The 17,900-nt window shown below is 40.8% G+C and overlaps 1 protein-coding gene across 1 annotated transcript in view; it reads left to right on the plus strand.

Moving 5' to 3' along the window:
• Window positions 1-16,770, plus strand: part of ass1 (argininosuccinate synthase 1) — a 30,137-nt gene extending 13,367 nt beyond the window's left edge. The window contains exons 9-15 of the mRNA XM_044334263.1: window positions 2,800-2,890; window positions 6,517-6,601; window positions 7,451-7,515; window positions 10,402-10,533; window positions 12,403-12,559; window positions 16,112-16,177; window positions 16,352-16,770. Of these exons, the coding sequence (XP_044190198.1) occupies window positions 2,800-2,890; window positions 6,517-6,601; window positions 7,451-7,515; window positions 10,402-10,533; window positions 12,403-12,559; window positions 16,112-16,177; window positions 16,352-16,400 (645 nt within the window). The 3' untranslated portion in view covers window positions 16,401-16,770. The remainder of the gene's footprint in view (window positions 1-2,799; window positions 2,891-6,516; window positions 6,602-7,450; window positions 7,516-10,401; window positions 10,534-12,402; window positions 12,560-16,111; window positions 16,178-16,351) is intronic.
• Window positions 16,771-17,900: the final 1,130 nt, after the last annotated feature.

Consider the following 17,900-nt stretch of genomic DNA (forward strand, 5'->3'; position numbering starts at 1 on the left):
TATGTCTTATGTCACATTTCTTATATTGTGCTATTTCATCAAATTGAATTAGCAATATGCCAATTGTTAGACGTCTCCACAACCTCCAGTTCCCTCACTATCTCCCCTCTCTCTGTGTCTTTCCACACATGAGCAGTCAGGGCCCACCCTGAGGCAGCCCGACACTCGTCCTAAGTCATTAAAACATCAGCTCAGTCTTAATTATACCTTCTGTCAGTGAGCTTCCCCTGGCCCACTCCGTTCTTTGATCAGAGAGTTGATGGGCCACTGCTCGTGTTGACCAGAAGTAAAGGAGCGTAACGCCCAAGCCCCTGTTCACCTAGAGGAAATGAAAACTTGTTTTCTGCTGGTTGCATGGCTGGCTGGAAAGATGGATGGACAGAAGACTGCCCGTAGGGGAAGGAAGTGGGCTTGTAGGTGTATGTATGCATGTGAATGCGTGCTTTGAAGCAGAGAGGTCGGCGTTTGTCATGTGCCTTTGCTTCCCTCAGGTGTGATTTGTCTGACCTGTGATACTTAGCTGCGTCCATCTCAGCGACGCTGTAGCTCTGCCTCCGTGTAGAAGTGCCTGTTGTCCTCATTAAATTCAGCCGAGGGCCTAACATTAACCAAAACGTCCCGGGTGTTAAGAATATAAATATCTCTGCAGCACATCACGTGCGTATTGTTTTATTCGTGTCTCAATTTGCCACGTTTGCATTTTAAAGAGAAGGACAGACTTGAAACGTGGTGATTTAAGCGTCATTTCCGATCCATTGCGCCAAAGATGTTTTTACCATCCTCTCCTATCTCCTTCTCAGCTCTCCTTTTCCTTTCTCCCCCCCCCCACCCCCCTTCTCCCTCCTGCCACCTCTCCCTCTCTTTTGGCCCCGTTGGCTTCGATTGAAAACCAATGAGGCAACTAATATGTGGAAAGATAGAAATTTACTTGCTTTAAGTTCATGCGTCAGCCTTCTTCTTTGCTGTATGGGCCACGTTTAGCACAACAATATGGCAGAAGCAAAGACTGCCAAAGGAGCTGCTCTGTGCTACATGATGGTGCGCTTCACGCCCCATTTCCCACCAATACCCACCGCCCCCCCGCCTTCTCTATCTCTACCTTTTCCTCTCTTTCAGGGCCATGGCTTTGGGACAGGTCCACCTGCAGGGGGTTTGAATTGAAATGCATTGATCTCTCGCACACTGGAAACAAGCCTATTCCCTTACTTTTCCCTTTTTTTTCTCTCTTTGAGTTTGAGCTCTATCTTTGTAGTGTGCATGAGTTTTCAAATATTACTCAGCCAAAGACATGAGTTTGTATAAAATTACATAAATTGATCAGATGGAAATTGCTCTTATGAGGCTTTTCCTCTAAGCTATGAATGGAAATTATTATTTGTATCTGTTTTGCCAGAAAGACTAAATATGAGGCTGCTAATTTAATTAATGCATAACATGTTAAAAACTATAAGAAATGATATATAAAAACTGTTTAATAGTAGTTCAAAACCTGCATTCAGCTAATACTACTATAGCTAATGCTTCTATCTGCAATACTGTATTTCATCTGAAGGTTGGAAATGACAACCGTTGGTTTAAAACCAGCATACAACACCACAGGAAACAGTGTCTTTCTCATTCTCCGGTATTTAAAATTCAGTTCATCTTTTTCCCCCCTCAAACAGTATGCATCAAAAGGCTTTTTAGGGTAGTCATTTTGCTCCTCTCCTGTTCGCTCTCATTTGGCATCTTTCAGGGCGCTGAGGCAGAAAATAAAGGAGAGGGAGACGACGGGCGCCTTCCCCGGTCAATTTTGGTGTTTAGTTAAAAGGAAGGAAAGTGATTGCGCTGCTCGTTTTCTCCTCGCTGACAGGCGGCGAGCGGATGCCGATTAGTTATTGTATGATGATTCAGTGTCTGGTAAAGCTTTCCATTTAAATGCACCCAGTAGTTATTTTGCATAGTCCCCCTGCAATTTGCCTCAGCTCAGGACACATTGGCCATCGTCTTGTCCTAATGCCGTGTAATTGTTGGAGGGGCACATTGCTGGGCGGACACGTCAGACCGCCATGCTCTTTTTAGGTCCCAAACGTGACTTATTGAAATCGCTCCCACCAACTGGGAAAGCAAACAAACGTCTGTCAACCAGAACAAGTTTAGTGGATTTAGGGTGTGGACTTGAACGCTTTGTCGTGTGATGCCCGTTTAGTGAAATTCTTTAATTTGAACATAAAATAGAAGAAATATGAGAGAATCAACACTGGAAGATGAGAGGAAGTGAAGACAGGAAGGGAAGACACCTGATAGAAACAGTAGATCAGAGATTTTTACAGACCGGCAGAATAGTATGGAGGACTTACCGCTGCTCAAATAGCTTCTGTCTTAGTATCAGGTGTGTTTTGACTTGTCAAGTGTTTGCTGTTCTTGCAGATGTGAGTAATTTCTTTCTTTTGCCCTTTCCCTCTCTCTCGTTCTCGCTGCATCCCACTTTTCCCCGCCTTCCCCTGTGGCGAAGGGCCACGCGGGGAAAATGAAACCAAATAGAGGAGAAAAATGGAACATTGATTTTTTTTTTTTTTTTTTTTTTTTGTCTTCGCTCCACTCCTGAAGGTGTTTTCAGGTTTCTCCTTTTTTCACGCATCATCCTCTCTTTTCTTCTACCTGCCGTGTCTCAAGTTGTCCGTTATCACCTCACACAAAAGTCTCCACATCCGCTTTGATGAGGTCTCAAAAGGTCCTGGTTATTCATCAAGGGGAATGAAGTGTGTGAAATAGAGAGACTGAGTGTATTTTTTCTTTTTTTGTGTGTGTGTTTTTCAGAGCCACGCTCCCGTTGACCTGTACCAGATGACCAAGAACCCAGAAGATTCTCCCACTACCCCCGATGAACTGGAGATCGAGTTCAAAAACGGTTTGTGTGCTTGCAACATGTGTCACCTGTTGATTCCTCTGTCAGTCTGTCGCTACACAACTAAAACATACAGTAATTTCTGATGTAGACTGAAGAAAGTACTGTTCTCCGTGCAGTCAAACTGAACAACGAAATTTTATTATTATTTCCCTGATCGGAAATGCAAAATTTATGTCAAAATTAAGTGTACGCTAGAGCATTACCTGCCTTATTTGTTGCGTGTCAGTTCTAAACTTCTATAATGCATCTGTTAGGGTTGATGACACTCAGTGTCCAGTCCAGTCCACTACTCTTGGTGTTACTTAACATTTGTGGTTATTGCCGCAGGGCTACAGCTCTCACGCTGACCCAGCTGCACTTTATCACCATTCCTGACCACCCAGACTTATCCTTAACCCCTCACTGCATTACTTGGTCCAAAGCTGCCATGTTTGGCCCCGGGGCACACACAGGCCGGAAGCATTAAGTCCAGCTAATACACAGAGCCCTGAGGGGCCAGAGAAACGCTCATTAGGTATATTGCCACAAGGCCGGGCTGAATAGTGGAAAGTGTCACATGTTTGTGCAAAGAGAAAATGGCAAGAACCATCCAAGCCTGGGGCAAATGTCACAGATGTCCCATCATCCCTGGTCACCAGTGGAGGCTGAAGAGCGCTAACATCAATCGGCTGAGAGACACTAGCTTCTCTTATCACATAGACCCAACAGACAGCTTTATGAGCTATAAATGTGATTTAAGGGAATTTCAGAATGTTATTGGAATATTTGCAATCAGGCCGGCAAAAATATATTTTTTTTAATATTCAGATTAAAGCGCCATTCAGTAGTCAACATGTATCTGCATTTGAAATGGTGTTCACTTTACCAGTTCCCTAAAGCAAATGTTTAACTATAAAACAAGTAGGTTGGTGTCAGTTCAGCTGGAGATGAGAGATGCTTTTGTAAAACAGTGATGCAGTAGTAAAGCCTAGTCTGGTTTCGCGGGTTCTTTGCGGTCCTGCGCTCCGTTTTCACACATATTCTCTGTGCCTTTATTGAGCACCCTATGACAAAAGCTGTTTTAGTTGTCCACACAAAGGCCCGAGCCTACTCCTCCCTCTGAGCACAAGATCAGCACAAGAATGTTTCATTTCATTCCCCCTCCCACCTTTTCATCCCTGCCTTTTCTCACCAAAGTTTTCTCACTGATTAAAAAAGAATATTTAACGACAGGAACCTTTTCCCCCGTCAAACACTTTTTTTTAAGAAAAAGAAATCATCCCTCCCTCCTTTCATGCCAAAGAAGTGGAGAGGAAAAAGAGACAGAGAGGAAAAATGTAAAGCAGTAATTTTTCCTACAACTGTGTCTGCGCTCCCATTGTCTGCACTGTTAGGCAGCGAAAAAACTGAAGAAAAGGATCATGGGGGAGAAAAAGACCCCTCAGTGAATGATAGAACCCGCATGATGGAGAGAGTGAGAAAAAGAGAGCACGGGGACGAAAGGCCAGCCCCTAGACTCCCACGTTCAGACACTCACTTAATTTATTTGAAGTTTAATCTAATTATTAGGTATCTGGGAGGGGTGCAGTTTTAATAATGCACCATCCATACTGCCCTCTCCTGCACTTTGAGGTACTTTTTTCTTCTTCCATGGGAGCCACCGAGATTCCCGCGATATGAGAATGGCCCATCAAACAAAGCCCTTGTCTAAAAAAATTTGTCAAGTCCTTCATGTGTCACTCCTATCAGGGCTTTGTAAACGCCGGCTGAAAGGCGACCAGAAGTGCTGCTCTTCTCTTCAAAGCAATTTGACTGGCAACTACAAGTATGCCGTATGAGTTGTGCTGAATGCTGGATAGATGGAGAGAGTGAATATCAGCGCTTTTTTTTTTTTTTTTTTTTTCTCATTTCCCCTCAAACTGTTATATTTCCTTCTAAACACATGTGCGCACACACACACACACACACACACACTCCTTTTCACCCATGTCTCTGTTTGTTTCCCTCGCCTCCACCTTTGGCCCATGTTGCTCATTGAAGGCCACGAATAAGCAGGTCCATGACAGTGATTGATGTGTACTTGGTTTAAGTGGCTTTAGAGAGGAAGTGTGTAAAGTGAACGTGGGTGTCTTTTTTTTTTTTTTCGTCTTTTTAAGAAAAGCTCTGTGTGTGTGTGTGTGTGTGTGTGTGTGTGTGTGTGTGTGTGTTTGTGTTTGTGTGTTAGAGATGTGGCGATAGGAAGTTTTGGTGATGAATCTGCAAGTGGTTTTGTCTCCTGCACATGCGCATGAACACACAAACGCTCAGTGGCGCAAAAAAAAAAAAAAATCTCAGCGCTAAAAGAGAGTATGGGTAACAAAGCTGCGTGTGTAATTGAATTAGGTAAAGGCCTGCCCACGATTTCACAGCTTTCAAATGAGCAGGGCCTTTGAATTTATTAGCCCTTCTCACACCACCTTTTGTAATGGTTTTCACTTTTAGCTGGCGACTATTGATATCAGTGACTGAGATAATGAGTGATTGTCAGCAGATTTTATCAACTCTTTGCTGTTTTTTTTTTTTGACAGTTTAGTCAGTTGAAATTCATTTTTCCATTTGTTTTTGAAAAGACGATTCTCAAAATTAACTAGGCTAAGTAAAGGTTAATATTTTTAAAGTAATTGTTCTTTGTGAGCTTAGTGCTGATTGCTTCTCTGATCTCCTGTGAAAATCACTTGTGTTCTTGTCTTACCTTTTTCAAAGAGTAAAGACCAGTCCGGCAAGTAATATCAGACTGTGTTGCATTCATGCCTGAATTGCATGTCATTACTTTTGCATTGAGGCACATTTTGCCTGCAGTTGTTCTGCTAGTGGGTGTTATAATACAAAGATTCATACAAATGCTTCTTTGTTTTCTAAAAAAAAAAAAAAATCTGTTCATTTCTTTGGCAACAAAGGACATCAAAAACCAGAAACAACAACATAAAAGATGATTTATGGTGAGGGAACTCAATGAGAGCAAAATAATAACTGTTACAGTCAAATTATTCTGTTTATTCTCATAACAGAAGCATAAGCCAGCTGCAAGGTATCAATTTGACTGCCACCATCTTTATCCAGTGGTGTATTGAATACTTCATGTGTATATTTCTTGTAGAAAATGTTCACTGCTTTCATATTTTTTATCCAGTTATAGATGCATGTTTTTGAATAGCTTTATCCCGGGTACCAGTAAAGTGAAATATGTCATACTTTGAATAATGCAAGACAGCTATACAAGAAATATACATTTTATTATAGTAAGTTAGAGTAAATGTGCAGTATTATAAAGGGTCAAATTTAACAACCATCTGCTTTGCTGCAGGTGTCATTTCCTGTATCAAAAAAATCAGTGATAAGTTAAATTTACTTTGAGTCCATTCAGGAAAAATAAAACTTTATCATACTACATAGAAAACATTACGCATTTGAACCTCAAATGAAAATGCGTTGTAGATGGAGACATTTGTTTTGCTTTAATCTGATTGTAACGTTATTTGACATTACCAGAGGATTTGAGTACATTATAAGTCGAATAAATCAAACATTTAGAGATTAGTAATGTTTTTTTTTATGCTCAGTGTATCTCAGTGCAATATCAGTTAATAAATCAACATTTTTCCCTTCAGGAGTGCCTATCAAGGTCATCAATATGAAGGAAAACAAAACCAAGGACACACCACTGGAGCTCTTCACATACCTCAATGAGATCGGGTAAGCATTGAGCTGAGGCTTATTCTAATATCTATAAAACATTTCTTGAAAAGACATTTTAGGGTATGTGTACGGTTTGTTTGATATCAGATGTAAGAAAAGTCTTTTCAATAAGAATAGTGTTCCCAGAGGTTGAGGAGTGGTTAAGTTCATCACCTCTGGAATAATGTTCACCTGTCCCTGTCGGCCTGGGATCGAATCCCACCAGAGTTCTCCCTCCTGTGTCTCCTCCGCTCCGTCTCCCTCTTTGCTTTCCAACTGTCCGAATAAATGTAAAGTTCTAGTTGAGTCAACTGATGCCAAAGGAAACATGTGTTTTCTCTACCACTATGTTTTAAAAATTGTTGTTAAGCTTCAGTATATGAATAATAGATAAGATGAGAGGATGTAAGAGAGTAATAACGGAGACGGACTGGATGTAGTAGATGCCACAGGTTGTGCTGATGCTTGATAATGACTTCACCAATTTATGCTGACAGTTTTATTGTTTATTGATAAGAGGATCCCCGTTAGCTTCCACTGACATGAGTGCTAGTTTTCCAGGGGTCTGTTAGTACACACAAATATACATTGGACAAAATCTATACATGAACAGTTATTAAAAACAAAAGTTAAAAGAGGAATATAAAATAAAACAAAATAATTGATAACACAGTCAGTTTAAAAGAAGAAACTGATACATAACCAAATGGATATATGTTAGGTTTGACTTAATTGAATTTGAAACTTTTGGGATTAGGAATGTTGAAATGAGGAGAAATGAATTCAAATGAATTAGAAATGAATGTACAAGTGTGTGTGTGTGTGTATTAACCAGAAGATGTCTGGCTCTCTCTGTCATTCTCTTAGAGGAAAGCACGGAGTGGGCCGCATCGACATCGTGGAGAACCGTTTCATCGGCATGAAGTCCAGAGGTAAGGAATTAAAAATTGTATTTCTAATCGTCTGTCTTGGTTATGACATTTCTTCAAATTTGTGTCAAATTAGTCTGACAAGTTTCCTCATTTACACAATCAATGATATGCACTATAAATGCAGCTAGATGGACATATTTGCACTTACTCTAAAATATGTCTCTTATTTTAATTTTTTCATCCATTCAAAAGCCTTCCTTTCAGTATCTAGGGCTTTCATGCAATTTGCAGTTATTTTACGTGAGTGCTTTAAGTGTCACGCTCGCTATTCCGCTGCCATAAAAGTGGGCTGAATGGCAAACACATTCTCCTCCAAAGGAAATGTTTTCCTCTGGTTCACCTGGAATCATAGACACTGAAGTCACACATGCACAGAAAACACATACATTGTGAACAAGATAACAGCGCACACGCTTCACTGGATACACACACACATATATATATATCATCCATCACATATGTGCACATGCAGTCTGCAGAGGTTTGTGTTACTTTGTCTTTGGTAGCAACAGGCATCTTCAGATGCTCCTTGGTCTGGTTTCTACATGTTACCACAGCAAATATACAAGGGCAGTGAGCTGTCCTGGTCTTGTATGATGCACACACACACACACACACACACACTCACTCCTTTTCCCCCCGCTACACTATGTGCTATGATTGGCAAATTGACTGGCCAACAGACTGTTGCTGTGGCGCAACTTGGCAGGTAGAAATTGGAAAATGGGAAGCCCACTTTTCTCTCCCCACGGCTGAACAAAAGATCAAAGCTTTTTCCTCCACTGAAGCAATAGGAAGAGGTGGAGCACAAGGTGTCAAAGTGGTTGAATAACTACCAATCGAGTGTACATGGTAGTCTCCTCCAGAATGGCTGTTGTGTTAGCACAATAGATGATGGGAGGGATTGAATGGGGACATGTCATACCTATTTGTGTTGGGTCATATTTATTTGTGTGGGGTCGGGGTGGGGATTGAAATGGTTTGTGGAGAATGTTGTCACTGTGCTACAAAACATTCAACATCTTGTGCGCCCAACTAACATTTCCCGCCTGTCACAGTGCTGTCAGACCTCTGACCTGTGTACCGCTGAGGTGCACCTATCAAAAGCTGTTGGAAATTGTTGTATCTTCTTTGAGGATGAACAGGCGGCTGTCTCATGTCCAGTCTCTGCTGCTGTCAAACTCCAAGCACTAAAAAAAATTAGCTGTCAAAAGCTCCAAAAATATTTTAAACATATATACGTTTATTTTTTAACAGTTTCCGTTTATTTAAATTATTCATACACAAATGTCCCTCAATTAAACAGCAAACTTTTTCATATTGAAATATACTAAGAGTGATTTTCTATCCATCTTTAGGTATTTATCCGTATTTATTTACATCTATTGCCTGTTTATGCCGGACTAACATTTCACCCACAGGGTCAGAGGGGATCAGCTCATGAAGAATTAACTCCTGTGCTGAACCCCTGCAGGCCTGCAGCATGGTTAGCATACCTGCAGTCACCGTATAAAAGATTAAAACCACTGGGGGTGTTGTCTCTCTAAGCTTAACTAAACAGCCACTGTTAGAGCTTACCTAGATAGCCTTTCATTGTTTTCTCCTCTCTGTTAAGCTACCTCTCTTTTGGAGTACTTAAGCCAAGTTGTGTCTGAGGGCAGTTTTAACTTATTTATCTGATAGAGCCAGCAGAAATGTCCCTACGTGCCCCTCTGTGGCCCTGGATCATCAAAAAGCCACAAGCCGTTCTAGCTCAGGTGGCAACCTTTTGAGGCTTTAGACAATTAGCAGCATCGCTAAGCTCTGTTTTTGGCCGCCAGCGCGAAGTAAGTGCTCCTCCATTTTCAGATCAGGACCGGTGCTGGAGTATTTGGGGTCGTAGAGATTTGAGCTCTGCTGCTCGCCAGATTGGAAGAGATTAAATAGCATTCATCTGTTAAATCTCAGAAAAGAGTTTTTTGGAGTCAGGGGAACACCACACAAATTGTGAAATTTGGCAGCCTGATGTTGGCTGTAGAGGAGTATCTGTTTGGCAGCTCTGCAGCATAGCTTGAATAAAAATAAAAAAAAGTGCATCATTCAAATTCAAGGATGATGATGATGATGATGATGATAAGAACCATGTATTGGATGGAAAAATAGCAGTCACAGGTTTTCTAAATTTCAGCTCTGACAAACATAAATGCTGTTGATAAAGCTCCTATTTCTGTTGTCAAGTCTGTCTTGTAGCATTTTCCCTGCCCTCCCTTTGTTTTTAGCTGACATCTGAGTGACAGCTTCATTTCTCCTGTCATCTACCTCATCTTTTCTCTCCTCACCCCTCCCTCCCTGTCCAGAGGGGGTAAATTGCAGGGTAGGCAGAGCCCTGGTCCAGGCTCCAGGCTGGCAGGGGCCCCCTACCCTGTCATTTACCCAGGACAGGCTCATCCATGTTTTGTGAGCACCGTGAAGGCCTGTCTGTCAGACGGCTGATGGCTAATAGAGCTGTTTGCTTGCAGTTAGTTCAGATGAACAGGGCTTGTAGTTTATGCTCCTATGAATGGCCATTCATGATGATGATAATGATGATGACAGTGCCTCTGGTTGTGGTCAAATTAAGGAATATGTCGGAGGAAAATTATTCATACTACCCCATTATTTTTAAAGTTTGGCAAACTAAGGTTGTAGATATGAAAACATGAAAATGACACAATATTGTGTTGAATATTTGAGATAGACAACACCACACAGCCTGGTAAATGTACATGCATCTGATCTGTTAACGCCTGTTTTATAATACCTCGTCTTTCATGCTTAAAATATGGATTATGGTCACCTAAAAGATAGTGTTGTGCGTTGGGCAAACATTAATTAATTTTGTTGATTTTTCTTTCTTGTTTTTGTCAGGGATCTATGAAACCCCAGCAGGCACAATCCTGAGGAAGGCCCATTTAGACATTGAGACCTTTACCATGGACAAAGAGGTCAGGCGGATCAAACAGGCGCTGGGTATCAAGTTCTCTGAGCTCGTCTACAATGGTAAGTCACTCAAATACATAATCTTTATTAGATTCTTCCACTTATTCTGTTATATAATGTCTTTCACTCCCTGTAATTTCTAGGTATATTGCTTAGTCATGATATTTTTCAGTCAGGACAGGTTAAGCTACTCAGAAAAGGGATTAATGGCATTACACATTACAACCTCAGTTTTCACATGCTGACAAATAATGTTTCTAAAGGACAGAAGTGAACACGCTTCATGCGTAAGTACGTCTCTATATATATGTTCAGTATGTTTGCATGTGTGTGTGTATGTGTGTGTGTGTGTGTGTGTGAGCTTTTCTTGGCTCAGGTGTCTTAATCCTCCCTTCTGCTCGGTCTCCAGTCCCCTGCACCTTCATCCACATAATAGGATCAGTGCCATTAGAGACTGACTACTAGGCCACTTCAGTTATACCCTCCAGAGACAGGAAGCAAACACACACGCACGCACACACACACACACACACACAGATAAAGGTGTTACCTTTAGAAGCAGGGCAGAGATTAAACCCATTGTGGGTTTAAATCATTAATAACTCTGCAGATAGATAGCAGACGGCTGGCAGTTTGGCTTATGTTAACAGTCCACCTGTCCTGCATATGTTTTGCATTAATACTGGAATATTTACCCAATTTTATTCATGAGAGGAGGTGCAGCAATTAGAAGTAGTGCATTACCAATGCAGCAAGCAAACGGAAAGGAAACAACAGCCACATTCGTATTAGTGGTCAATTAATTGCAAAGTCGGTTAAAAGAAAATTCATCAATGTAAAGTTTGAGAGCGAAGGAATGGTTTATGTCATTTATCAAGTAAAAGCACCAAACATTTGTAACATCTAACGTGCAGATAATTTATTTACTTATTTATTGATTGGTTTTTTTTTGGCAGTTTTCCCATTTCCATATCATTCTCAATTTTGCATTAAAATATGCAATTTCAAAACATCACTTTTGCATCTGGTTATATGTGAAAGATATTTGTCATTATTGTTGAAATTAAATAAACCATCATATATAATCAGTTGATTAATCAATAATGAAAATAATAACTGAGCTGTCCCAAAGGAACCAATATATGGAGACACTCGCAGTGTCGCGTAGACAGGACTAACATGAAAACAGAATAAAATCTAGCGGACTCTAAAACAGGCCGAGGCCTGTGTGTGATTGTCATGTCCGACGCCTCATGCCAATTCAGAAGCGATGAAAGCAGGGAAGGATTTTTGTCTTTGAACATGGCCAGACGATGAGGTGGAGGTCAGCCGCTGATGAGAGGAGGACCCCTGCTGAGTGGGGCGTGCCTGACCTCTGAACATATACAAACACAACCCTCGTCCATCTGTCCCAGACACCGAGGGGCCAGGTCAGCATAATGGGAGACGAGAAAAAGGGTGCACTAGTTTCACCTGGAGCATAAATGAGACCAAAACATAAAAACGAGTTTTAGGTTATGAAAAGGGAGAACCGTGGGCATCACAAAGACCCCTGTAGACCCTGCTGGAAATGATATATTTGCAGAGAAGTATCCTCTTTTTCTTCTCTCGCTAATCCTATATTGTTTTTTGCCTTGTCCAATTAATAACTTTTATGATAATAGATGTAAATATACTGTATATACACACAAATATCAACAAAACACACTTTTTCCATTAGTCATGTGTCATCAGTTAGATAACCAAATATAGCAGAACCTAAAATCTTATTTTAAGCAAACCTTGAAAACAAGTACATTCACAAGTCATGCATGCATCTGAAAAGCATCTTCCACTTTTTTTTTTCTATGAAATGGGACTTTAAACAAACCTTAGCAGCCCTACTTTCTGCTACATGTAATATGTTCCTGTTTACTTTTCTCACCTCAGGTTTCTGGTTCAGTCCGGAGTGTGAATTTGTGCAACACTGCATATCCAAGTCCCAGCAGCATGTTGAGGGCAAAGTACAGCTGTCTGTCTTCAAGGGTCAGGTCTACATCCTGGGAAGAGAGTCACCCAAGTCCCTGTACAACAAAGAGTTGGTCAGGTAAGCAGAGAACAGAATCAAAGTGTGTGTGTGTATGTGTGTGTGTGTGTGTGTGTGTGTGTGTGTGTTCGTGCATGTAAAACAGAAGTAGGCATGTTGTCACTGCATCAAAGCGTGTGCTTGTTCTTACTTGACAGCTGCGTTTGGCTGCTTTTGGGCACAGTGCAGCTATTCCACATGTTCACCAGTCAGCCTGTTGTTAGGTCAACTCGCCCCAAGTTCTCTTATGACCCCCACATCAACATACTAAACCGACCCCGCCTCACAAAGACATCAGAGCAGTGTCAAGCTCAGTTCCTGCAGGGCAGCCCCCGACCCCCGCCCCCCCAACCCCACCACCACCACCACCGCACCCCCGTGGCCTCTTAGCTGTGGTAACAGTGGGTTTGTTCAGGAGACTGACCCCTGATGCCCTCTGGGCAGGCTCAACACTGACCAAAGTAAAAACCCCTCCATATGCCTCTCCATCTCCACTTCAGTCACACACACACTCCAGTTGTACCCTAGAGTCAGAGAGCTAATGGCGTTTTCAGCCAGAGGAGAGAGGTGATTTCGGTGGGCTTTTAAGAGGAAAGCCAGGGTGTCATGCTAGTTAAGCAGGTCAGAGAGAGGGACACAAGGAAACATGCCTCACACAGTCAGCCATTCAGTTACTTAGACTGGTTCGGCAAGCGAAAAGCCAGGAAAAAAAAAAAAAATCAATACGCTGAGTGGATATTTTGTCCTGTGTGAGAGAGAAAGAGAGATTATACTGTACTCTGACCACGACTTCACTCAAATCTTTTAACCCATGCTGTATTAGCTTGTTACTTTCGCTCAGGTTTTGTGTCGTGTTCCGTTTTCAGTAAAACATTTGTTAACCACCTTCTGAGTCGCTCTGAATGAAAGATCGATGAGTCGTAATTCATCTAGTTTATCTGTGGCACACTCCTTTTCAAGTAGCTCACAAGAAGAGCATGCTCAGACTTGCTAACAGTATCCCTTCTGACTCCTCGCACGTTTTAAACGGAGAATACCAACGTCTGCCCTCTAATAGGATATTTAGAGTTCCTCGATTTAAACGCAACAGGCTGAAGAATTCTTTTAAACATCAGTCTGTCCTGTTGCTTAACCAAGATCAGTGTGCTACTAACTGAGATCTCAATCCAGAGTATATGATGTGATGTGTGTGTGATTGTCATGACCGTTTGATGATTTTTGTACGTCTATGAAAAGTGTAGTACGTGTAACCGTTTCATCTTTGCGTCAACCTCTTAAACGGAGGTGCCGAAGGAAGGAAATGAATTTCGGTGTAAGCTGACAATAAAGTCGTATCGCAGCCGGTTGCTAAGAAACTCTCACTGATGAAGGCTCATGTTCCCGTTTCAACACGTCGCCTCGTTGAGACGCATTTCTTAGCTGAGACGACACATCGGCGTGACAGAGGTGTTGTGTTGCAGCATCACAAAGTCCTCGGGGCCACTGACAGATGGGCCCAGAGGTTCCCCCATAAAGGAGCTCATTACAAACAGCCCAAACAAAAACCATCACAAATCCGTCTCAAACGCAGTCAGCCACGGTGACACACAGCTTTATCACATGCCTCTGGAGAATACTGAGTTGTGATTCAGTAATAATATATTACACACCATCTTTTTTTAAGGAAAACTAGTTGTTGTTTTTTTTTTAAATAAAAGAGTTTTGATAAAGATTTCTGGCAGGATACTTTACATTTGAACTAATTTTGATATCAAAGATGACAGTAAATGTAAATAAAACAAACACATCTGTGACTGATCTGATTTGATCATGCTGTTAATCAATACCACTTAAAATCTCATTTTAATGTTTTTAATTTCCTGCACTGCTCTGTGCTTGTATTTTAATTTAAGATTTTATTTGTAATGTAGTGTCTTTGAGCATCTTGAAAACTGCTCTATAACTAGAATAACTTGTTCAATATCAGCACATTTTTTAACAGAAAATTTAATTTGAAATTATGTTTTTAATAAATAAGAACAGTAGATATATTAAACTTTAATTAATCAAGAGACGTGTGCATGCATTGTATCATCTGCATAAAAATGGATCTTACAAGTCTGTGTTAGATTAATAATATTGTTTATGTGAGTAATGGACAGGTACTGTAAACTGTGTTCAGCATATTGCTAATATAATCAATATACTTCCCAACACAAGTCTGGCTCTAGAATCAGTTGTATCGTCACAAAATATATACAGTTATAGTTACGTAGTATAGTTACAGTATATTTAACAAATGGTAAGTGTTCATGGTATAAGTGGAATAATCCACTGTTGTTTTTTAATCTTTGATGGATTAATAAGGGTTACCGGGATAACTTCAACTATTCCATTATATGCATACACATGATATACCTGACAGCGATACACCTGGAGGCAGCAGTCTCACACACACTCATTTGCCACTACATGACGACCCGCCACAATCACACACACACACACACACAGACCAGATTAAGCATGAAACCCCCCCCGCTGACATCCTGTTGGCTCTCCACGGGCAACAGTAAACGGCGTCATTAACACAGTGGTAATACAGCCTGTCACTGCACCCATCTGAGACAGAAATGTCACCCTCCTTGCTGTCCGCTGGCTCTGCTCTCAATTAGACTGCAGGGTTTCTTAGAAGAATACACAAAATATCACATGCTTACACACACACACACACACACACACACACACACAGAGAGAGAGAGAGGAGAGTGCCATATTCTTTGAAGCCACTCACTCATAATGGTGTTCAGGTGCCGGGTAGGGAGCCTTGTATTGAGAGTTGATGATTTAGTTGTCTGTCTTTTCTTTTTATAGTGTTTATCCTATCATTTGTTGACAATTTCCTCTTTTGCTAAGTGCTTTTGAAGAATGAATGCAAGCTGTACATTGGGAGTTGGGGGTGTCGAAGGGAGGAGAGGACTCGGTGAGGGAGTGTATTAAGCACTGCAGGTAGAAACTGCTGTAATTACACAGCACTCTTTGTGAGACACTCGCACACACTAAGAAGAGATGACTATACAACAAGGAGCCTAAACAACAGAGAACACGCAACGGCACAAGTTAGAGATTTACTACTTTTTTTTTTTTTTGTTTAGAGATAGTGGATAAATTGAAAAAGCGGATTACAAAGTAATCTCTCCACTTAGCTCAGAGTTGATATGATGGGATTGTTTTAAAATGGGTTACGTGCATCTTTTGTGTGCTTGTGTACATGGGCGCGTTTTCATTCTCCGTTATTGATTCTCCGTTATTCAGGACAAACAATGCTTAAGAAGAGCATTCACAGAAATATCGATCGGAACATTATTTTCAAAGAGCAGATTATCAATGATCCAGTTATCCCAGTAGTTGATGGGGCTCCACGTCTCTTGTGTTTACCGCACTGATACCAAACATTTCAAGTATACCAGAAAATTCCTGTAACTTTTCTCCCTCGGTTCTCTGTTCCTCCTGTGCTGTTTTCCTCCAACAACAAACAAAATTTGAAAATCGGTCTCTGTTGACCTCTTGCCTCTCTCTTTTCTTTTTTCACTCAAGCATGGACGTCCAAGGAGACTACGACCCATGCGATGCCTCCGGATTCATCAAGATTAACGCCGTCAGGTTAGCACCCCTTTGACCCTAATAATAACCCCAAACAACCTTAAAAATCCTGAGCTGGAATACATAAGACATTTAGTTAAGATTGTTCAACATATTGCTTAGCATTTTCAGTATTACCTACACTTTAAACTCCCATCTAATTCTTCTTCTTCTCCTTTGTGTTCTCCTCCACAGGCTAAGGGAGCATCACCGTCTGCAGGGTCTCTCCGGCACCAAGCAGTAAACTTTTACAGTCCTGTGAACCATCTTCCTCTCTCTCACTCTCCTTTGCCTTAAGCAGTAGTAGATTTAGACTTTGCGCCTCCATTGTTTAGATTTTACCTTACTGTCTGCAGTTAGTTATGACAGCATTTGGATACCTAAAATACTAACAAGCTTTGTTCACCGGTGAAGAGTGGAGGAAGAAAAATGTTACATCATAACAGGAAAATAATTTTAATTCAAGTGTACAGATAATCCTAACATAGATTGTGTAGTATTTCAAGAATATGTATTTTTTTGCCATTCTTGGCATCAATGATTCAGTACTTTAAATACTAACACTAAAACAAGGAATTTTTTGTTTCAGAAATAAAAAATCAGTGAATTCTTTATTCTCTTCTCCGCCTCTTAATTCATCTCAGAAAAGAATGATTTCTCATCAGTTTGCATGCAAACACTGTGGTGACACATATCAGCCCCTGTCAGTATGACTGTGTTAGTGATTAATAGTTCATGTCTTTGGCAGACAGCCTATTTATTAATGCCTGCCTGTTTAACTCTTGGGGCCATGCAGTCACTGCCCCGTGAAGATTTCAGGGTAGCAAGGATACTGTATCATATTTACAATATGCAGATGAAGCGGGAGCATTGCAGGAGTTTGGCACAGGCGAAAGTCGACGCGGCAGCTCGCTGATAGCCGCTGGAGGAGAAGTAATGAGGCCATTTCTGAGCTCAAATGGCACAAGTCAGATGGAAGGAAAACCAATTGGCCACATATGTATATTTTCCTGCTCTGCATGGGGTCTCCAGCCTTAGAGCAGAGGAGAGGGGATGAAGCATTTTAAAGACAAAGACAGAATATTGTCATTTATTATTACCTTTTTTTTTTGAATATGTAAATTATTTGTACAGATAAACATGATGCTCTGATTTAACAGTCTCAGATATTGTTGAATATTGTTGATAAAGATTAACGCTATGGGTTTTTATATATATATTAACATCAAGCAAGAAAATTATCTTTAACACAGAGGATATGGCCATATTAAAATGGATTTTAAATTGAAATGACCTAAATCACAAATCTAACTAACAAAGATGAGTAGGGAATATTGTATGATGAGTAAGGAAGTGTGTCAGCTTTAAAAGAGTTTTAACAGTCAGTACTTGTATCGTTTAAAGCAGCCGTCGATGAGGCAACAAACAAAAATTCCAAAGAGCTCAGATACTATCTTGCATGTTTATCAGTCACAAAAACTGATAAACATGAGAAACCACAAACCACATAGAAAATGATTCTATGTGGTTTGGAAAACAGCCTCAGAATGATAACAACACATTCCAGGCACAGTCAAAATACAGAGACAGAGTCCAGCAGGGATGGACAAACACTGAAGGATAATTACACCAGAAGATGTACAAACTCAAGCATTAAATTGAACTGAGCCACAAATTTGAACAACTGAAATGGTCTCCAACAGCAAACGTTTTATTATGACTGTAATTATTAAGGCAAATACAC

The sequence above is a fragment of the Thunnus albacares genome, chromosome 18 (assembly GCF_914725855.1).
Source record: "Thunnus albacares chromosome 18, fThuAlb1.1, whole genome shotgun sequence".
Lineage (NCBI taxonomy): Eukaryota > Metazoa > Chordata > Actinopteri > Scombriformes > Scombridae > Thunnus > Thunnus albacares.